The following is a 17780-nucleotide window of genomic DNA, read 5'->3' as shown; positions in this document are numbered from 1 at the left end:
TGTGCTGGGCGTGTTGGCAGGACAGCACGGGGGCGGGCGTGACAAGACACTTTCATTCTTGTCTTGGGGCGCCTGTGGCAGGCCTTCCTGCTTCCACTCTGCTCCCTGGAAGCTATTCTGCAGGGTCCCTTTAAAACTCAAACCTCGGTGAACGGATGGACGAACAGTGACACGTCCACGCCACAGAATACCACGCGGCAACGAAAAGAGAATTGCTGATGGTGCAACCGCACGGGTGACTCTCCATCACATTCTGCTGAGTGGAAGAAGCCAGACACAACGACGCACAGACAGCACGATGCCATGGCCACTAAACTCTAGGTAACCCTCGTCTGCAGTGATAGAAAGCGGGTCGGCGTTGCCGGGGACGTGCAGGGGGACTGCTGAGGGGAAAACACCGGAGAACCTGGTGGGTGGTTGAAGTGTTCTATACTAGATTGCAGTAGTGGTTATGTGGCTTCATACTGTAAACCCTGAGGACTAAGAAGGCTCTGGTGGCTACTTGGTCTTAAAAAAACAACAACAAAAACAAAGCCTAGCCGCCATTTCTGCACAGAGGCCTCTCATGAAACAGCTCTTGACCCAGAAGGCTCTGCGCTGCACTGCCAGTCTCCACTGAAGGGCCTGCCTGCACCGCGCTTCTGACATCTGAGCCAGCCCTTCCAAGTTCTTGGAGTCCCATTTCAACCAATAGGACTGAGGCTTTCCCCATCCAATTGGAGCTGCACAGCTCCAACCAATCAGGGCAGCTCTATTCTGACCAATCAGGGACGAGGGGCGGGGACTTCTGGCTCTAAGCCAGCTCCCCTCTGGCTCCGGGGGTGCCCATTTTCCACCCAAGACGGAAACCTGGATTTACTGGCTGAAGATGGTTCAGAGAGGGCAGAGTGGAGCCGACCTGCAGACCATGGCAGAGTGGGACTGCGGCAGACCATCACAGAGCGGGCCATTGCAGAGGGCAGCTGCCCAGCTGGAGAGAGGCCTGGCCCCTGGGCCGCCTGGCTCAGCAGCCTTACTGCACCCGGCCGCACGGTGGAGCTGTTTGCACAGCAGCAGCCATGCTGCACTAATGGGGAGCTGTTCACACTCACGTTTCCTTCTTCCCTGCACCCCAAATTGTGGATTCCTGTTGGTATTTGAGTTGGCACCAATGACCATCCGCTGACGTTAGGTATGTCAAAATTCATCAAACTTTAGGAAGCCATACTTCAATAGTATACTTAATACTTCAATTAAGTTGGTGTTTTAATGTAAATTGGTTAAACCTGGTTACGTTGCTCCCTGCCCAAACTCTCTTTTTTTTAATCGTCACCCGAGGATATTTTTCCATTATTGACTGGCTGCCCCCTGTACCCGCCCCTACCAGAGCCAGGGATCGAGCCTGCAACCGACATATGTGTCCTTGACCAGAATCGAACCCGGAACCCTTCAGTCTGCAGGCCGATGCTCTATCCACCGAGCCAAACTGGCTAGGGCCAGTGTTCTCTTTATTATGTAACTACTAGAGGGCCGGTGCACAGATTTGTGCACCAGTGGGGTCCCTTGGCCTGGCCTGTGCCCTCTTGCAATCTAGGACCCCACCCTGGCCGGGGTGGGACCGAAGGAGGGCTCCAGGGCATGTCCGCCATCTCACCCAGTCCTGATCAGCTGGACCCCAGCAGCAAGCTAACCTATTGGTCAGAGCATCTGCCCCCTGGTGGTCAGTGTACATCACAGCGACTGGTCAAACAATCGAACGGTTGAAGGGACAATTAGCATATTAGGCTTTTATATAGAGAGAGATGTAAACACCAATCACAGATGAATCAAGTTATGTATTATGATTGATTGTTTTCATTCTTACACAATCTTTGCCCCAGGAATTAACTGCTTTTTCCTCCCTCCATTTACTACTTGGATTTTCTTAAATCTCTGGCTCAGTTTTCCCACCCACCAATAGCTCTTTATCATACCTCTCCACTCAATTTTCCATTTTTCTTCATGCAAATATTATCCTGCAGTCTCACACCACCCTGCTCTGTCCTGGACTGGCTGCTGAACAACTCTTCTACCCCTTTGTCATCATCTTGGAAGTCTCAGACCCCTCCACTGGGTTGGATCTCCTAGATCACCTCGTTGTTTAGCTTACCGCTTCATTTTATTGGAGCACATCCCTCTGTAGCTTTCTGAGAACAGGTACATGAGGAATTCATTTCTGAGATTCTACATTTCTTTTTTTTTTTTTTTTTAAGAGAGAGAATGGATTTGTGGTTGGACATCATCTTCCTGCAGAATTCAATGACACCACACAATTCCATACCCTTCCATGTAGATTCTCATTCTGAAGCTTTATCCCAGAATTCTAAAATATTTCTATAACGTGCCTTGGTGTCCATTTTTATTTTCCCGTCACTTATCCTGGGCACTCATTGGTGGTTCTCCCTCTGGAAACTCATTCCTTTCCTCCTGAGAGAGTTGATGTCATTTGATGCCTTCTCCTTCATGTTGACCTGAACTCTTCCTGGATGCGCATGTTGCACTACTGAAGCTGATTCTCTAATTGTACCTTTCTCCTCTTGAAAACAATTTTACCACGAAATATCCCAACTGATAAATCCTCTCCCCAAAAAGCATGATAAAACTTGACACAATTGTGAAAAACAGCCATTTCAGGCCCTGGCTGAGTGGCTCATTGGGTTGGAGACTTGTCCCGGGTTCAATTCCCAGTCAGGGCACATTACCTAGGTTGTGAGTTCAATCCCTAATTGGGAGGCAACTGATTGATGTCTCTCTCTCTCTCTCTCTCTCTCTTCCTTCTTTCCTTCCTTCCTCCCTCCTTCTCTCCTTTCTTCTCTCTAAAATCATAAAAAATATATCCTACAGTGAGGATTAAAAACACAAAACAAAAATAAAGACAACCATTTCAGGACTCTGGAAACTGACCAGAAACATACAACAAATTGAGAGTGTCTATTAAAAGAACAGTGGTTAGAGCGTCGGCCCACAGACTAAAGGGTCTCAGGTTCGATTACGGTCAAGGGCATGTACCTCGGTTGCAGACTTGAGTCCCAGCCCCCCTCTCTCACACCGATGTTTCTCTAACCCTAACCCTCTCCCTGGCTCCCTCCCACTCTCTCTCTAAAAATCAATCGGAAAAAAACATCCTCAGAGGTAGGATTAACAACAAGTTCCCCTAATTTCACCCACGGTAAAACCAGGCTGACGGAGGAGGTCTGCAGCCCCCCGATGAGGAAGCACAAGCCCCCCCGCACGGAGAGCCTGGAACATGTACCTGCAGCTCCTGGGGCCTCTGGGCCACGGCAGGGGTCCTCTTGGGAGCGCTCCTGTTAGAATTCACATACAGTTTTCGATTGTGGAAGAGCGTCCCATTCAGCTTCTGGATGGCAAGCGCCACTCTCTGCACGGAGCCCAGGTCCACAAATGCGAAGCTGCAAGGAAGCACACAGGGCAGCTCTGAGCGCGTCTCAGGACAGAGCGGCAGGAGGCAGCCACGCCCAAACGCGGGCGCTCTCCTCCCCTCCCCGCCAGAGGGGGGCGCTGCAGACACACCAACAAGTCACTGAGGCCCAGGCTTGGGATCAGAAGACGTGTGTGTGCGCGTTGACTATACCGCTCAACACCACCTGGCTACGTATGGCCTTGGGTTTCTTTCCTACTGCTCCCCCCAAAGGTTCAAAGCACTCTCGCTGCCCTGAAAATAAGGGGAAATATGAGTAGGTCCGGTTTCCTGCGGCAACCAAGGCTGAGGACGGTTTGGTCATTTACCTCCAGTCAGAAAACAGAGCAAGGGTGCTACCGAAAATAAATCCAGGTCTCCGGACTCCTAAACCAGGGCTGTGTGGGCAAGACAAGTCCACGGGGGCTCCCAGGTGTCACCTGGCCAAGTCACAGTGGGTGCGGACTTGGGAGCGCAACGGCGAGGGCGCAATGTGGGTGCATCGGCAGGATGGACCGAGAGGAAAGGAGTTGCTTCCCAAAGCAAACAAAGGAAGTCCAGTCATTACCATTTGCAGCCGCTCTGGATCCTGTGGACACGGAGAGGGTTGAAGTCCTTCAGAAGGTGCCGAATTTCGTCCTACACGGCGGGGTTTGAAAGAGAAAGAGGCCCAGAGACAAAACTTACAACTCGTTCTCAGGGTTTCAGACACACACACACACACACACCCCAACCAGCTCATCTGTCATCAGTGGAACACATACTTCCTGAAAAGTCTACTATGCCCTAACCCAGTGGTTCTCAACCTTCCTAATGCCGCGACCCTTTAATACAGTTCCTCATGTTGTGGTGACCCCCAACCATAACATTACTTTCGTTGCTACTTCCTAACTGTAATTTTGCTACTGTTAATGAATCGTCATGTAAATATCTGTGTTTTCCGATGGTCTTAGGCGACCCTGCCAGCGGTTCTCAACCTGTGGGTCGCGAAGTATTAATGTCCACTAACCGGTTTGGCTCAGTGGATAGAGCGTTGGCCTGTGGACTGAAAGGTCCCAAGTTCAATTCCAGTCAAGGGCATGTACCTTGGTTGCGGGCACATCCCCAGTTAAGAGGTGTGCAGGAAGCGGCTGATCTATGTTTCTCTCTCACTGATGTTTCTAACTCTCTATCCCTCTCCCTTCCTCTCTGTAAAAAATAAATAAAATATATATTTTTTAAAAGAAAGAAAAGTATAGTATATGCTGTGTGCGCCAGGTTTTGTGCTGAGTGATGCAAACACAGAGGCAGGAAAGACATATCCTGCCTCCAAATGAAGCTCACCAGCCCAGCGGGGCTACAGACAGGACCATCAAGGGAACCGACCCTGGGCAGAGTGAAGTCTGAGTGAGAGAGGTCAGGACAGGGGCGGGGCAGGCAGCGTGCGGAGGGAGAGGACCTTTGTCTGGTCAGCCTCCCCTCAAGCGGCTCACACCCCTTCTTTGCACGTCTCCCTGCCCCCTTTCCTCACTGTAGCCCTCCGCTGCCCGGCTAGGGTCACCTTCCCCCTCTCTGGGCACCTCGCCACACCTGCTCTCCACTCTTCCTCCCCTGCCCTCCGGCTGCCTCCCTTCCCAGAGGCGACTCCTTGCACCTGGCTAGCGAGGGCCCTCAGTGCATACACACACCACCCCCTTTCTTGGAGCGAACGTCTTCAGGACCCGGAGGGCCTTCTGAGCTGCACCCTACTTTTCCTCCTTTCTGCCCCACCTGCAGAAAGACCAGCTCCTCCGAACGCCTGTTTCCTCTGCCCACTCCCTCCTAATTCCCTGCAGTCTGGCTCCTGCCCTACTAAAAACGCTTTCTCTTTTTTTTTTCCTTTTTCCTTTTTTGTGTGTTTTGTTAGTCCTCACCATGAGGGAGTGGAAAGGAGGGAGGGACGGGCAGAGGGAGGGTGGGCGGGAGGGAGGGACATCTATGTGAGAGTTACATGGATAACTGCCTCCCCGCACACGGGGCAGGGGATCGAACCTGCAGCCCGGGTACACGCCCTGGACCGAGAATCGAATCCAGGACGAAATGCTTTCCTTAAGGTCCCAGATGTCTCCCCCCCCCCCCCCGCCCACCCCACCGGGAAGCGCTCCCGCAGCCTCCATTCTGAACCCCTACTTCCGCCTCTCCTCACAGCCCCTTCCTGCCGCCCTCCCGGCACACTGCCCTTGGAAATTCCACAACCATGATAAAAACCATTTCTTTTCCCTAGAAAGTTCTATTCTGGAAAAAAAAAAAAAAAAGTGTGACATTTAGACAATCTTCTTTTAAAAGCAGCTTTTACCAATCTAAAGTCACTTTGTTGGGTGAGGAAATTAGACATACATTATGTATAACTCATTTTCCCCCCCGTCTTCATGTTTATATTACATCTAAATTCAAATTTTCTAATTTGCTTTTACTTTTAAATATTTAATGTTTATTACACATGACTCTACAAGATGCTGAGCAACAAGCCAATTTGTCAGCACAGGCAATATATGCTTAGCGTGTTCCGTTTACAAAGCACTTTCACCAACCTTGTTCCATTTGACCCTTAAAATCACCCCGAAGAGTACACATTATTATTGTCCTCATTCGCAGAAGCATAAAATAAGGATCAGAGAGGCTAAGGGACTTCCCTAAGACGACACAGCCAATTTAGAGTCGGGGTTTGAACCAGGGATTCTAACTTCACATCCTACATTCTTTTCTTTCTCTGCTAAACCTCAGCTGTCTTCTTCTTAGGTTTTACCATTATTAACGTAAAAGAGGAAAATACTTCATATTTTTGGTATCTTCTATAGCAGGTGTCAGGAAACCACAGCCTCAAGCCAAATCCAACCCACCACCTTTTTATCAATAAAGTTTTATTGGAACACAACCACACACACACACACACACACACACACACACACACACACACACACGGTCGTTTACTTATCGTCTAGGCTGCTTTCTGGCTACTACCCCCGAGTCGAGTATTTGCGACAGAGGTACATGATCTGCAAAGCATCAAATACTCACTACCTGACCCTCTGTGGAGAAAGCCCGCCAAGCCCCGTGCCCTCGCAATGCTGGCTGCAAATGAGATCCTGCTGGACGGCTCCTTTTCTTTGGGGTTGGGATTAAAGCATCAATATTTTTTAAAAGCTCCCCAGATGGTTTTAATGGGCAGCCAAGGTCAAAAATTACTGTTCAATGGTATCGAGCAGATTCAGGAAGTACTGCTTTTCAGAAAATGTGCTTGAGGGCGAGAGGAGAGAAAAACCACCACCACCACCACACACACAAATACAAAAGCAAAGTACAAAACCCTGCCAGCATCTTCCCATCCACGGCCTTCAACCAACGCTCTCAGGGAGGCCAGCCCCCCAGCAAATGCTGCTACTGCTAACGGCTGTCATCCGGCACTCCTAAAATCTGAAGACATGCCCTAGCCATGACTTTCTTTCTGCCCCTTGTATGGTAGTTATCCCCCCCTTATCCACGGGATGTACATTCCAAGGCCCCCAGTGGGTGCCTGGAACTGCAGACAGTACCAAACCCTATATATACTGTTTTTTTCCTACACATACATCCTATCTAATAAAAGAGTAATATGCAAATTGACCATCACTCCAACACACAAGATGGCTGCCCCCATGTGGACACAAGATGGACGCCACAAGATGGCCAACAGGGGAGGGCAGTTGGGAGGGACCAGGCCAGCAGAGGAGGGAAGTTGGGGGTGACTGGGCCTGCAAGGAAAGGCAGTTGGGGGGGACCCAGGCCTGCAGGAGAGGGCAGTTGGGGGGTACCAGGCCTGCAGGAGAGAGAAGTTGGGGGCGACCAGACCTGCAGGGGAGGGCAGTTGGGGGGTACCAGGCCTGCAGGGGAGGGAAGTTGGGGGCGACCAGGCCTGCAAGGGAAGGGCAGTTGGGGGCAATCAGGCCTGCAGGGGAGGGAAGTTAGGGGTGACCAGGCCTGCAAGGGAGGGAAGTTGGGGGCGACCGGGCCTGCAGGGGAGGGCAGATAGGGGTGACCAGGCCAGCAGTGGGAAGTTGGGGGTGACCGGGCCTGCAGGGAAGAGCAGTGGGGGGGGACCCAGGCTGGTAGGGGAGAGCAGTTAGGGGTGACCAGGCTGGCAGGGGAGGGCAGTTAGAGGTGACCAGGCTGGCAGGGGAGCAGTTAGGCATCAATCAGGCTGGCAGGGGAGTGGTTAGGGGGTGATCAGGCTGGCAGGCAGAAGCGGTTAGAGGCAATCAGGAAGGCAGACAGGCGAGCAGGGGTCCCAGATTGGAGAGGGTGCAGGCTGGGCTGAGGGACACCCCTCCCCTGTGCATGAATTTCGTGCACCAGGCCTCTAGTACCTATAATAAAATCTAATCTATAACTAAGCACAATAAGAGATTAACATATAGCCCAGCTGGCTCAATAGTTGAGTGCCTACCTAGGAACCAGGAGGTCACAGTTCGATTCCCATCAGGGCACATGCCCAGGGTTGCGGGCTCGATCCCCAGTAGGGGACATGCAGGAGGCAGCCGATCAATGATCCTCTCTCATCATTGATGTTTCTATCTCTCTCTCCCTCTCCCTTCCTCTCTGAAATCAATAAAAATATTTTTAAAAGATTAACACATATAATAGAACAATTATAACAATATACTGTAATAAAAGATATGTAATAAAAGACATACAAATGGCCAATAAGCACATGAGCAGAGGCTCATTAGTTAAGGAAATCAAAACCACAATGAGATACCACCTCACGGCCACTAGGTGGCTATAGTCAAGAAGAGGTTTTGGTGAGAAAGTGGAGAAATTAGAATGCTCATACATTGCTGGTGCCACTATAAAATGGAACAACTGTTCTGGAAAACGGTTTGGTAGGTCCTCAGAAAGTTAACCATAGAGCTATCATGTGACCCAGTAATTTCACTCCTAGGTATATACCCAAGAGAACCGAAACATATGTTCACACAAAAGCTTTTACACCCAAGTTCAGAGCAGCATTATGGGTAACAACCAAAAAGTGGAAACAACCCAAATGTCACTGAATGATGAGTTGATGAACAAACTGTGCTATATCCACGTAACAAAATATCATCCTATATAATAAAGAGCGAATACGCAAATGGTCACCACGCCCTCGTGCCGGGGCTGGGGGACCTGAGGCCACGCTCCCCGCCCAGCGGGGCTTGAAGGGGGACCTGAGGCTGCGCCCCCCCGCTCTGCGGGGCTTGACGGCAGTGGGGCCGGCCGGGTCTGGGTCTTGCACGATTTCGAGGCGCGTGTGGGTGGGCAGGGACTTGACTCTGGCTCCCGTGGCACACCCCAGACTCTGACAGGAGGGAAATTTTCATATACATTTTACTAATTTTCTTTCATCTCTGACACTTCTATTATAGAGAAAGGGCAAATAGCAATATTAAAATATTTCCTCTAATTAATTCCCTTTTAATGTGCACGAATTTTGTGCACCAGGCCACTAGTTCAGTCATAAAAAAGGAGTGAAGAGCTGAGATGTGCTATAACGTGGATGAACCCTGGACACGTGCTAAGTGAAGGAAAACACAGAATGCCACACGTTGTATGATTTACTTCCTATGGCGTGTCCAGAACAGGCAAATCCACAGAGACAGAAAGTAGACTCATGGTTTCCAGGGACCGGGAGGAAGGGGGAGGGCGGAGGGACTGCTAATGGGTATGGGATTTATTTGGGGGATAATGAAAATGTTCTTGAATTTAGATGTTTGCACAACCTGGTGCATACACTAACAGCCACTGAATTTTATGGCACGTGATTTCTATCTCAATAAAAAGTGTTAATGCAATGAAAGAAGATGCTGGCTACTGTTACTGCTACGAGTAATAAGTCAGCCTTCATCTCTGACCCACAACTTGCATCTTCTACCAACAGCCATGAAACTGCTACGAGCTAGTTTGTTGGTTTGCAAGTCAAGTCCCAGTTCTCCACAGGACATTTAGGACTCTTTCCGGAACCCTACTCCATTAGCTGAAGTCTTTCCTGGGAGGCTGGTCTGAGTGTCCCGGTCTGTGGGAGAGGCCGTGTGCGCCCTGTGGAAGGATGAGGGCCAGAGGCCAGGTGCTGGGCTTTGAAGCAGGCTCCACTTTGAAACAGGGTACACTGGTAGTGCGGACAGGAGCGATCCCTAAAGGGAGGGGAAGAGATCCTCGGAGAGTTCTGCCTTCGAGCATTAAGAGGGTTTTTATTTTAAAGGCTGCCTGCACCAGGCCTTGCCTCTCGGCACCTCGCCTCCCCCGACCACCCACTGTAGGACCTGCCTGCAGGGGATCCTGCCCGTTGCTGTCCCGCAGCAGGTTCGACCAGCCTGCCAAGAAGAGGAAGGGGAATCAGGTGCCAAGAATCCCCCACCCGACCCCTTGGATTGAATAGGACTTCATTAATTGGGTCAACGGAAATTACTTCATTGTGTGTGCCAATATCCTTTTCTTCTCTGTCAGATTAAAAAAAAAAAAAACATAATAGATCCACTTTCATTATGGCGAGTCATTTACGTGTCCTATCGACTATGTGGTTTGGTACTTGGGGGCAACTAGATACGGATGCAGCTCTTGGCTGACCTCACCAGGTCTGTGTACTTGGACCTCTGACAGAACGCGGCAGCCTCATCGCCAGGGCGACGGCGACACCCACCGCCCCGAGTTATGACACAAACTTAACAGAACCACACGAATGAAGCCTTTAGCCTATTTCCTGGGGCATGCCTGATAATTAAAATAGAGCAAGTGGTACAAAAGGAATAAAATACAACTTGGGCAGAGAGGGCTGAGCTGAACTGGTTGGCAAGGGGGCACAGGGAACAGGAAGTTTTTGAGGTTTAGCTTGCCGCAGGGGGCCCCACAAAGATGACTTCTCTCAGACTCCCACATCTGAGCTCCTGAGGGTCAAGACCTGGCTATGTCTCTAACGTGCTTGCTGAACGTCAAGCACATTACTTTGCATACTAGAGGCCCGGTGCACGAAATTTGTGCACGGGGGGGGGGGGGGGCGGGGTCCCTCAGCCCAGCCTGTACCCTCTCCAATCTGGGACCCCTCGAGGGATGTCTGCCTGCCCATTTAGGCCCGATTCCCGACTGCTGGCTCCCAACCGCTCGCCTGCCTGCCTGAGTGCACTAACCGCTTCTACCTGCCAGCCAGATCGATGCCTAACTGCTCCCCTGCCGGTTCAATTGCCCCTATCTGCCCTCCCTTCCAGGCTTGGTCGCCCCTAACTGCCCTCCTCTGCCGGCCTGGTCGCCCACAACTGCCCTCCTCTACTGGCCATCTTGTGGTGGCCATCTTTGACCACGTGGGGGCAGCCATCTTGTGTGTTGGAGTGATGGTCAATTTGCATATTACCTCTTTATTAGATAGGAAGGATAGTAGATGCTTCCAAAGAAAGTCAGGGGGTGCTTCAATTCAGTAGATTACGCTTCCATTTTCCTTCCGTCTGAACTTCAAATGCACGTATTACACATGTTAAGTGCTTGTGTGATTCTATAATTATTTCAGGTTTGTTCATGCGGCCTCCCCAAATAGACAATAAAACTCCTGGGTTCAAAAGCCCTAGTGCTTACATTCTACTCTCTAAGCGTCACAGCCACTGGCTCAACTGGCCCAATTCCAGGTGAACCGGGTGCAGGTTTTGGCTGAGACCCGACTGCTCCCCGTGCCCAAAGGATGGGCACTGGAGCTCGAACGAGGCCCCTTCCTGAAGACAAGCCGCCTCGTGGCAGCCCCTCCGTCCACCCAAAGCAGTAAGTGGGGTGACCAGCCATCCCGGTTCACGTGGGAGGAGTGGGGACGAACCGCGCAGGAGGCTACAACCAGGAAGGTCCTGGCAAACGGGGACGAGCCGGTCAGCCCAGCCACCACCTGTGACGGCTTGCACACCCCCGGCGGGGGACATTCGGCTGCTGGCCGATCAATGTCCGATGGGGGAGACCGGAAAGGAGAAGCCGCGGGATGAAGAGTACCTCAGAGATGTCCAGAGGAAGGTTGCCAACATACACCTGGGTCTCCCTCTTCCTGACGCCTGAGCAGAAACACAGCATTAAAAAGGCAGGTGTACGGTCAGAAGGTTCGAAGGAGGGGAAGCATGTGATGAGGGACACCTTTTCTTCAATGGGAAAACACCCCCCCACACACAAGCATCCCGCCCCGAGTGAGCAATGATTGGCTACGCCGCACCCAACCACGCGCCAAGCACCCGGGGTGCGTGCTGGCCGTGGGCATCACTGCCTTCAAGGCGGGAGCTCGCTCTGTGGGGGACGGAGAGCCACCAGCACACCTGGAAGCCAGTGCTCTCAATGAGGCATGAAGTGTCTGGGTCCAGGGGATTGCGTTTCAGGGTTAACATGGCCCTGGCCGGTTTCGCCCAGTGGGTACAGCGTCGGCCTGTGGACTGAAGGGTCCCAGGTTCGACTGCGGTCAAGGGCACATGCCCAGGTTGCGGGTTTGGTCCCCTGTTGGGGGCGTGCAGGAGGCAACCCATCAATGATTCTCTCTCATCTTTGATGCTTCTCTCTCTCTCTCTCCCTTCCTCTCTGAAATCAATAAAAATATATATTTTTTAAAAACTATGAAGCAGGGATCCGGGCAGAGGGACCAGCACGTGCAGAGGCAGGGAGCTGTGAAAAGGCCCGGCACCTGGGGGCAGCTGCATGTGGTCGGGAACAGCTAGAGCGCACGTGCATGAGGGCGAGGGTGAGAGAGGAGGCCAGGCCACATGGTGAAATCCGCGGGCTGCGAGGAGTAAGGTTTTCACCAGAGAGGTGACATCAACAGCTGGGTTTTAGAAAGGTCACTCTGGAGACCGGGGAGGGTGAAATGAAAGAAGGTGAGCATTAAAGAGAAGCACCGAGTTAGGAGCAGCAAGTGCAACAGTGACGGGAGGGAGGGGACGGGGGGGCGGCGGGGGGAGAGGGAAAAGGGGGCGGCCTGACCAGGCTGGGGCAAGGGCAGGATCTAGGTGGGTCCCGAGTTCATGCAGGAACAGAAACGCAGTAGATTAAGTAGGATCCACGTATAGACGGAGGGTCCCAGCACCAACCAACCGCCCAGGCTAACTCACTCAGAGGCTTCTCCTCCGACACTCCCTTCTTCCCCAACGGCTCAGCGGAGGGTGGGAAGTCACTGTGGCCCCAGAACCTATCAAAACAGGTCTCAGCGTCTCGCCAACCAACGTCTGGGCATCAGCAGCAGGGCCCAGCCCAAGCCCCCAGCCCCCTTTCTGACGGAGGGTTCCCACCCCACCCCCAGACTCAGGTTCCAAACCAGGAAGCCCGCCACGGGGCCTTTGTCGTCGTTAACCAACAGGCAAGGAACGCTGGGGGTGACTCCCGAGCTCTGGGCACCGCGAGGCAGGAGGAGAAGGAAGAGAAGGCTTGTCTGTCACAGAGGAAGTGACTTACATGCTGCCGCTTCTTCCCAACAGGACCCTCTGCAAAGCCAAGCAGCCGCCGTCAGAGGCGTGCCGGGGACTCCACCAGCACTGAACTACCCAGCAGGCACTGTGGCAGGCCCCTCGGCGGTCCGCGTACCAATCTCCGGGACCTAGTAAGGATTCCAGTTCCAGGGTGGGGTTTCCACACCCCCAAGCGACGCTCCGGACATCAGCTGGTGTCCAAGGCCTCCACTCAACGCTAACACGCTCCACCTGGGAGGAGGGTGAGCTTCCGTAGGTGCGGGGCTATGGTTATCAGCTGCGCTTCTCACCGAGGTTCCCCGGGCCTCCTGCTTGGTTCCATCCAGTTGCTAGAGCGGCTCACAGACTGGAGCCGCCAGGTGGGAGCGATGCCTAAGGCAAGGTATGGGGAAGGGGCGCAGAGCTTGCCGGCCCTCCAGGTGAGGCCCTCCCCCCAAACCTCCACTGGTTCACCAACCCAGAAGCCCTCCGAACCCTGTCCTCTGGGTTTTTACGGAGGCCTCGTTACATAGGCAAGATGGACTATCTCCTTGGCATCGGCAAGTGGTTCGACCTCCAGCTTTTCTTCCCTCCCCAGAGGAGGGGCAGAAAGAGGGGTGAACCAGGGAAAACTGCAACCCTCTAATCCTCTGGGGGGGTCCCCTGCCAACCAGCCCCCTTCCTTAGGGCTGCCCAAAGTCGCCTCGTTAACATAAAAGGTGCTTTCCTGGCTCTCCTCACTTAGGCAATTCCCAAGGTTTTAGAAGCTCTGTGTCAGGAACCGGACAAAGCCCAAATGCGTATCTCTTTCTCTCTTTTTTTAAAAAATATATTTTTATTGATTTCAGAAAGAAAGAGACATCAATGATGAGAGAGAATCATTGACTGACCACCTCCTGCACGCCCCACACCAGGGATTGAGCCCGCCATGAGGCAGGTGCCCCCACCGGAATCGAACCCTGACCTTCTGGTTCATAGGTCAATGCTCAACCACCGAGCCACGCTGGCCAGGCTACAGGTTTCCTATTAAAAAGCACAATATCACACCCATGAATATGTTAGTTTCATGGCAAGGGGGAATTAAGGTTGCAGAGGGAATTAAGGTTGCTGAGGAGCCGGTTTTAAAATAGATTCTCCAGCCCTGGCCAGTGTGGCCCCGTTGGCTGGGCATCACCGTTTACCGAAAAGTTTCTGGTTCTTATTCCCTCCGGGCACCTGCTTGGTCCCCAGGGGGTCGCGTGCCGAGGTGGGGGTCATACAGAGGCACCTGATCGATGTTCCGCTCTCACATCAATGTTTCTCTCTTTCTCCCTCTCTCTGCCTCTCTCTCTCTCTCTCTCTCTCTAAAAATCAACTTAAAATCATTTTTTAAAAACAGATCATCCAGCCTTGGCCAGGTGCTCAGTTGGTTGGAGGGTCCTGTACACCAAGAGGCTGGGGAGGGCATGAGAGGCACACGACTGATGTCTCTCTCACATTGACGTTTCTTTCTTCCTCTCTCTCTCTAAAATCAATAAACATATATCCTCTCCCCTTTCCTCTCTCTCTAAAATCAATAAACATATATCCTCAAGTGAGGATAAAAAAAAAAAAAGGTTATCCAGGTGGGCCTAATGTAGTAATCCCAGGAGCCCTTCAGAGTGAAAGAGGGAGACAGAAGAGGGTCGGACAGAGGGATGTCACAACAGAAGCAAGATTACATCAACGCACTGTGACGAGAACTGGACCGCTGTTGCCGGTTGAACACAGAGGCGGGGGGCCACGAGCCGGGGCATGCAGGCGGCCGCTAGGCTCTAGAGTCCAGAGGCTGGAAAAGGCGAAGAAACGGCTCTCCCCGTAAGCCTCCGGAAGGAACGCAGCCTGCTGACGCCTGGATTCAGCCCAGGGAGACATGGCAGCCTTCTGACCCACACAGCTGGAGTTCTGTGTCTGTAAAACCACTAAACACGTGGAAATTTGTTATAACAGCAAGTAGAAAACAGTTACCATGAGCACACTGAAAACCACATCCATCTTGCCCTGGCCTGTGTGGGTAGGTGGTTAGAGCATCTGCCCAAGCATCAAAGGGTCTCAGGTTCGATTCCCAGTCAAGGGCATGTACCTGGATGGCAGGTTTGATCCCTGATCCCAGTCAGGGCAAGTATGGGAGGCAACCAATTGGATGTGTCTCTCTCACATCAATGTTTTTCTCTTTCTCCCCCCTCCCTCCCTCCTACTCTCTAATAATCAATGGGGGGAAAAATATCCTCAAGTGAGGATTAACAAGCAAAAATATTGAAAAACACCCACCTCCGCACGGGGGTCTGCGTGTGGCTAGCACGGGGCCTTCGGCTTGTAGGGATGTGGATCAGGTCCAGCCCAGAGCCCGAGGGCACATTTTATCTGTCCAATGAGCCCTATGCCCGCCATCACCAGGGTGAAGGGCGGTGCTGTGCTAAACGCACTCGCCCCGTATCAAGAGCTCAATAAATGGTGGCCATTGGCTTTAAGGTTATGCATTTCCCAGGCCCTTTCCTATGTGACCCTGAGGAGTACTGACTTCTCATTTTACAGAAGGGAAAGGCCAAGTTCAAGGACATCAGATGATTTCCTTACGGTTATAAAAGACATTGAGGGAGCGCGGGTCTGTGACCCTGAGGGGCGCCTTGGTTCTTTCCCTACAGATACGAAGGCTGTCAACGTCATATGAAACGGTTTTTTCTTTCCTTTGCTTAAAGCGTGTAATTAAAACATTAAATTTTTAAAGAAAATGGTAACTCTCTCAATTGTTCCCAGCTGCAGCAGGAAACCACAGCTTTCGCTGCAACTAACTTTAAATAGAACCAAAAGTGATTAAGGTAATTAAAAGACGTTGGTACAGGAAAATAAAAACAGAGAGGGGTTTACGGGCAGAATCAGGGTTGTGGGTGTTTGTCCCAGTTTCATGGAATCCCCAGAAAAGTCAACTGGCTGGGCTCCTCACTGGAAGCTCTTAAGAGCTGTACATTATTACCCCATTGTACAGAGCAAGTCCCGGAGGCTCAAAAAACAATAATCTGGTCATTTGCCCAAGATAACGATCTATGCTCATTAATGGAGAACCCTGTTTTTGGAATCCAGACAACACCACTCTCAAGGGAGTTTCCACTCTCTTGCTTGGCCTGGAGAAATCTCTTATCTGTGTTTTAAAAAAGACAAAGAATATATAAAGAGCCTGTATAATTCAATAACAAGATAAAGAAACCAATTAGAAAGTGGACCAACGACCTGATCAACATTTCTCCAAAGCTATACAAACAGCCAGTAAGCCCACAAAAAAGATGCTCAACATCATTAGTCATTAGGGAAATGCAAATCAAAACCACAATGACAGCCTTGGCCAGTGTAGCTCAGCGGTTAGATCCCCGGCCCTAGGACGAGGGGTCTCGGGTTTGATTCCAATTCCCGGTCAAGGGCACATACCTCCCTTGCAGATTTGATCCCTGGCCCCGGGTCCCAGTCCGGGTGTGAGCAGGAGGCAGCCAGTCGGTGTTTCTCTTTCTCTGCCTCTCCCCCTCCCTTCCACTCTCTAAAAATCAATGGAGCCCGGCCGGAGTGGCTCAGTGGTTGAGCGTCGACCTATAAACCAGGAGATCATGGTTCCATTCCCAGTCAGGGCACATGCCTGGGTTTCGGGCTCGATCCCCAGTGTAGGGTGTGCAGGAAGGAGGCAGCCAATCAATGATCCTCATCATTGATATTTCTATCTCTCTCCCCCTCTCCCTTCTCTGAAACCAATAAAAAAATATATTTTTTAATATATTTTATTGATTTTTTAAAATATATTTTATTGATTTTTTTACAGAGAGGAAGAGAGAGGGATAGAGAGCTAGAAACATCGATGAGAGAGAAACATCAATCAGCTGCCTCCTGCACACCCCCTACTGGGGATATGTCCACAACCAAGGTACATGCCCTTGACCGGAATCGAACCTGGGACCCTTCAGTCCGCAGGCCGACGCTCTATCCACTGAGCCAAACTGGTTAGGGCAATAAAAATATTTTTTTAAATAAAAATCAATGGAAAAAATGCCCTCAGGTGAGGATTAAAAAAAAATAATACCCCACAATGACACCACCTCACACTCACTATGGTGGCTATAATAAAAAGGACAGCGATAATAACGTGTTGAGGATGCGGAGAAACAGGGACCCTCCCGTTGCTGGCAGAAATGTAAAACAGTGCGGTCACTTTGAGAAAACAGTTTGGCAGTTTCTCAACCCGCTAAACAGAGAATTCCGTATGACCCAGCAACTCCACGCTTGGGTATCTACTCGAGAGAAATCAAAACGTACGTCCACAGCAAAGACTGGTTCACAAATGTTCACAGCAGCCTTGGTGGGAACACAGCTTCAAAGCGGGAGCAACCCAAATGCCCAACAACTGACGTACGAATGAATCAATAAAATGTGGTATATCCATACACTGGAATATTACTCAGCAGCACAAAAGGAACGAAGCATTGACAAATGCTACAACCCAGATGAGCCTCAAAAACGTGATGCTAAAGGCAATAACCCAGACACGAAGACCACCTGCTGTATGATGCCACTTACATGCAAAGTCCCAAACAGACAACTCTGCAGAGGTGGAAAGGGGATGAGCGGCTGCCTGCGGCGGGAAGGAGGAGATGGGGATGAGCTGTAACTGCTAAGGGGCGCAAGGCTGCCTTCGGCGGTGATGGCAAAGTTCTGACATCAGATTGCGATGGTGGCTGTACTGTAAACATATTCGATATTTTTAATTGCACACTGAAAACGTGAATGTTGCCGAAACCGGTTTGGCTCAGTGGATAGAGCGTCGGCCTGCAGACTCAAGGGTCCCAGGTTTGATTCCGGTCAAGGGCATGTACCTTGGTTGCGGGCACATCCCCAGTAGGGGGTGTGCAGGAGGCGGCTGATCG

General features: G+C 51.3%; 1 protein-coding gene across 1 annotated transcript in view; it reads right to left on the bottom strand.

Annotated features, from left to right (window-relative positions):
* The window catches only part of TDRD10 (tudor domain containing 10), a 28760-nt gene that overhangs the window by 9707 nt on the left and 1273 nt on the right, over positions 1 to 17780 (bottom strand). Inside the window, exons 2-5 of the mRNA XM_054712255.1 lie at positions 12526 to 12587; positions 11429 to 11487; positions 4005 to 4075; positions 3272 to 3428 (exon numbers count right to left, since the gene is read on the bottom strand). Coding sequence (XP_054568230.1) covers positions 3272 to 3428; positions 4005 to 4075; positions 11429 to 11487; positions 12526 to 12587 — 349 coding nt within the window. The remainder of the gene's footprint in view (positions 1 to 3271; positions 3429 to 4004; positions 4076 to 11428; positions 11488 to 12525; positions 12588 to 17780) is intronic.

Source organism: Eptesicus fuscus, chromosome 22, assembly GCF_027574615.1.
Source record: "Eptesicus fuscus isolate TK198812 chromosome 22, DD_ASM_mEF_20220401, whole genome shotgun sequence".
Classification (NCBI taxonomy): Eukaryota; Metazoa; Chordata; class Mammalia; order Chiroptera; family Vespertilionidae; genus Eptesicus; species Eptesicus fuscus.
Note: the sequence above shows the minus strand (reverse complement) of the source record. Positions and strands in the feature narration are given on the sequence as shown.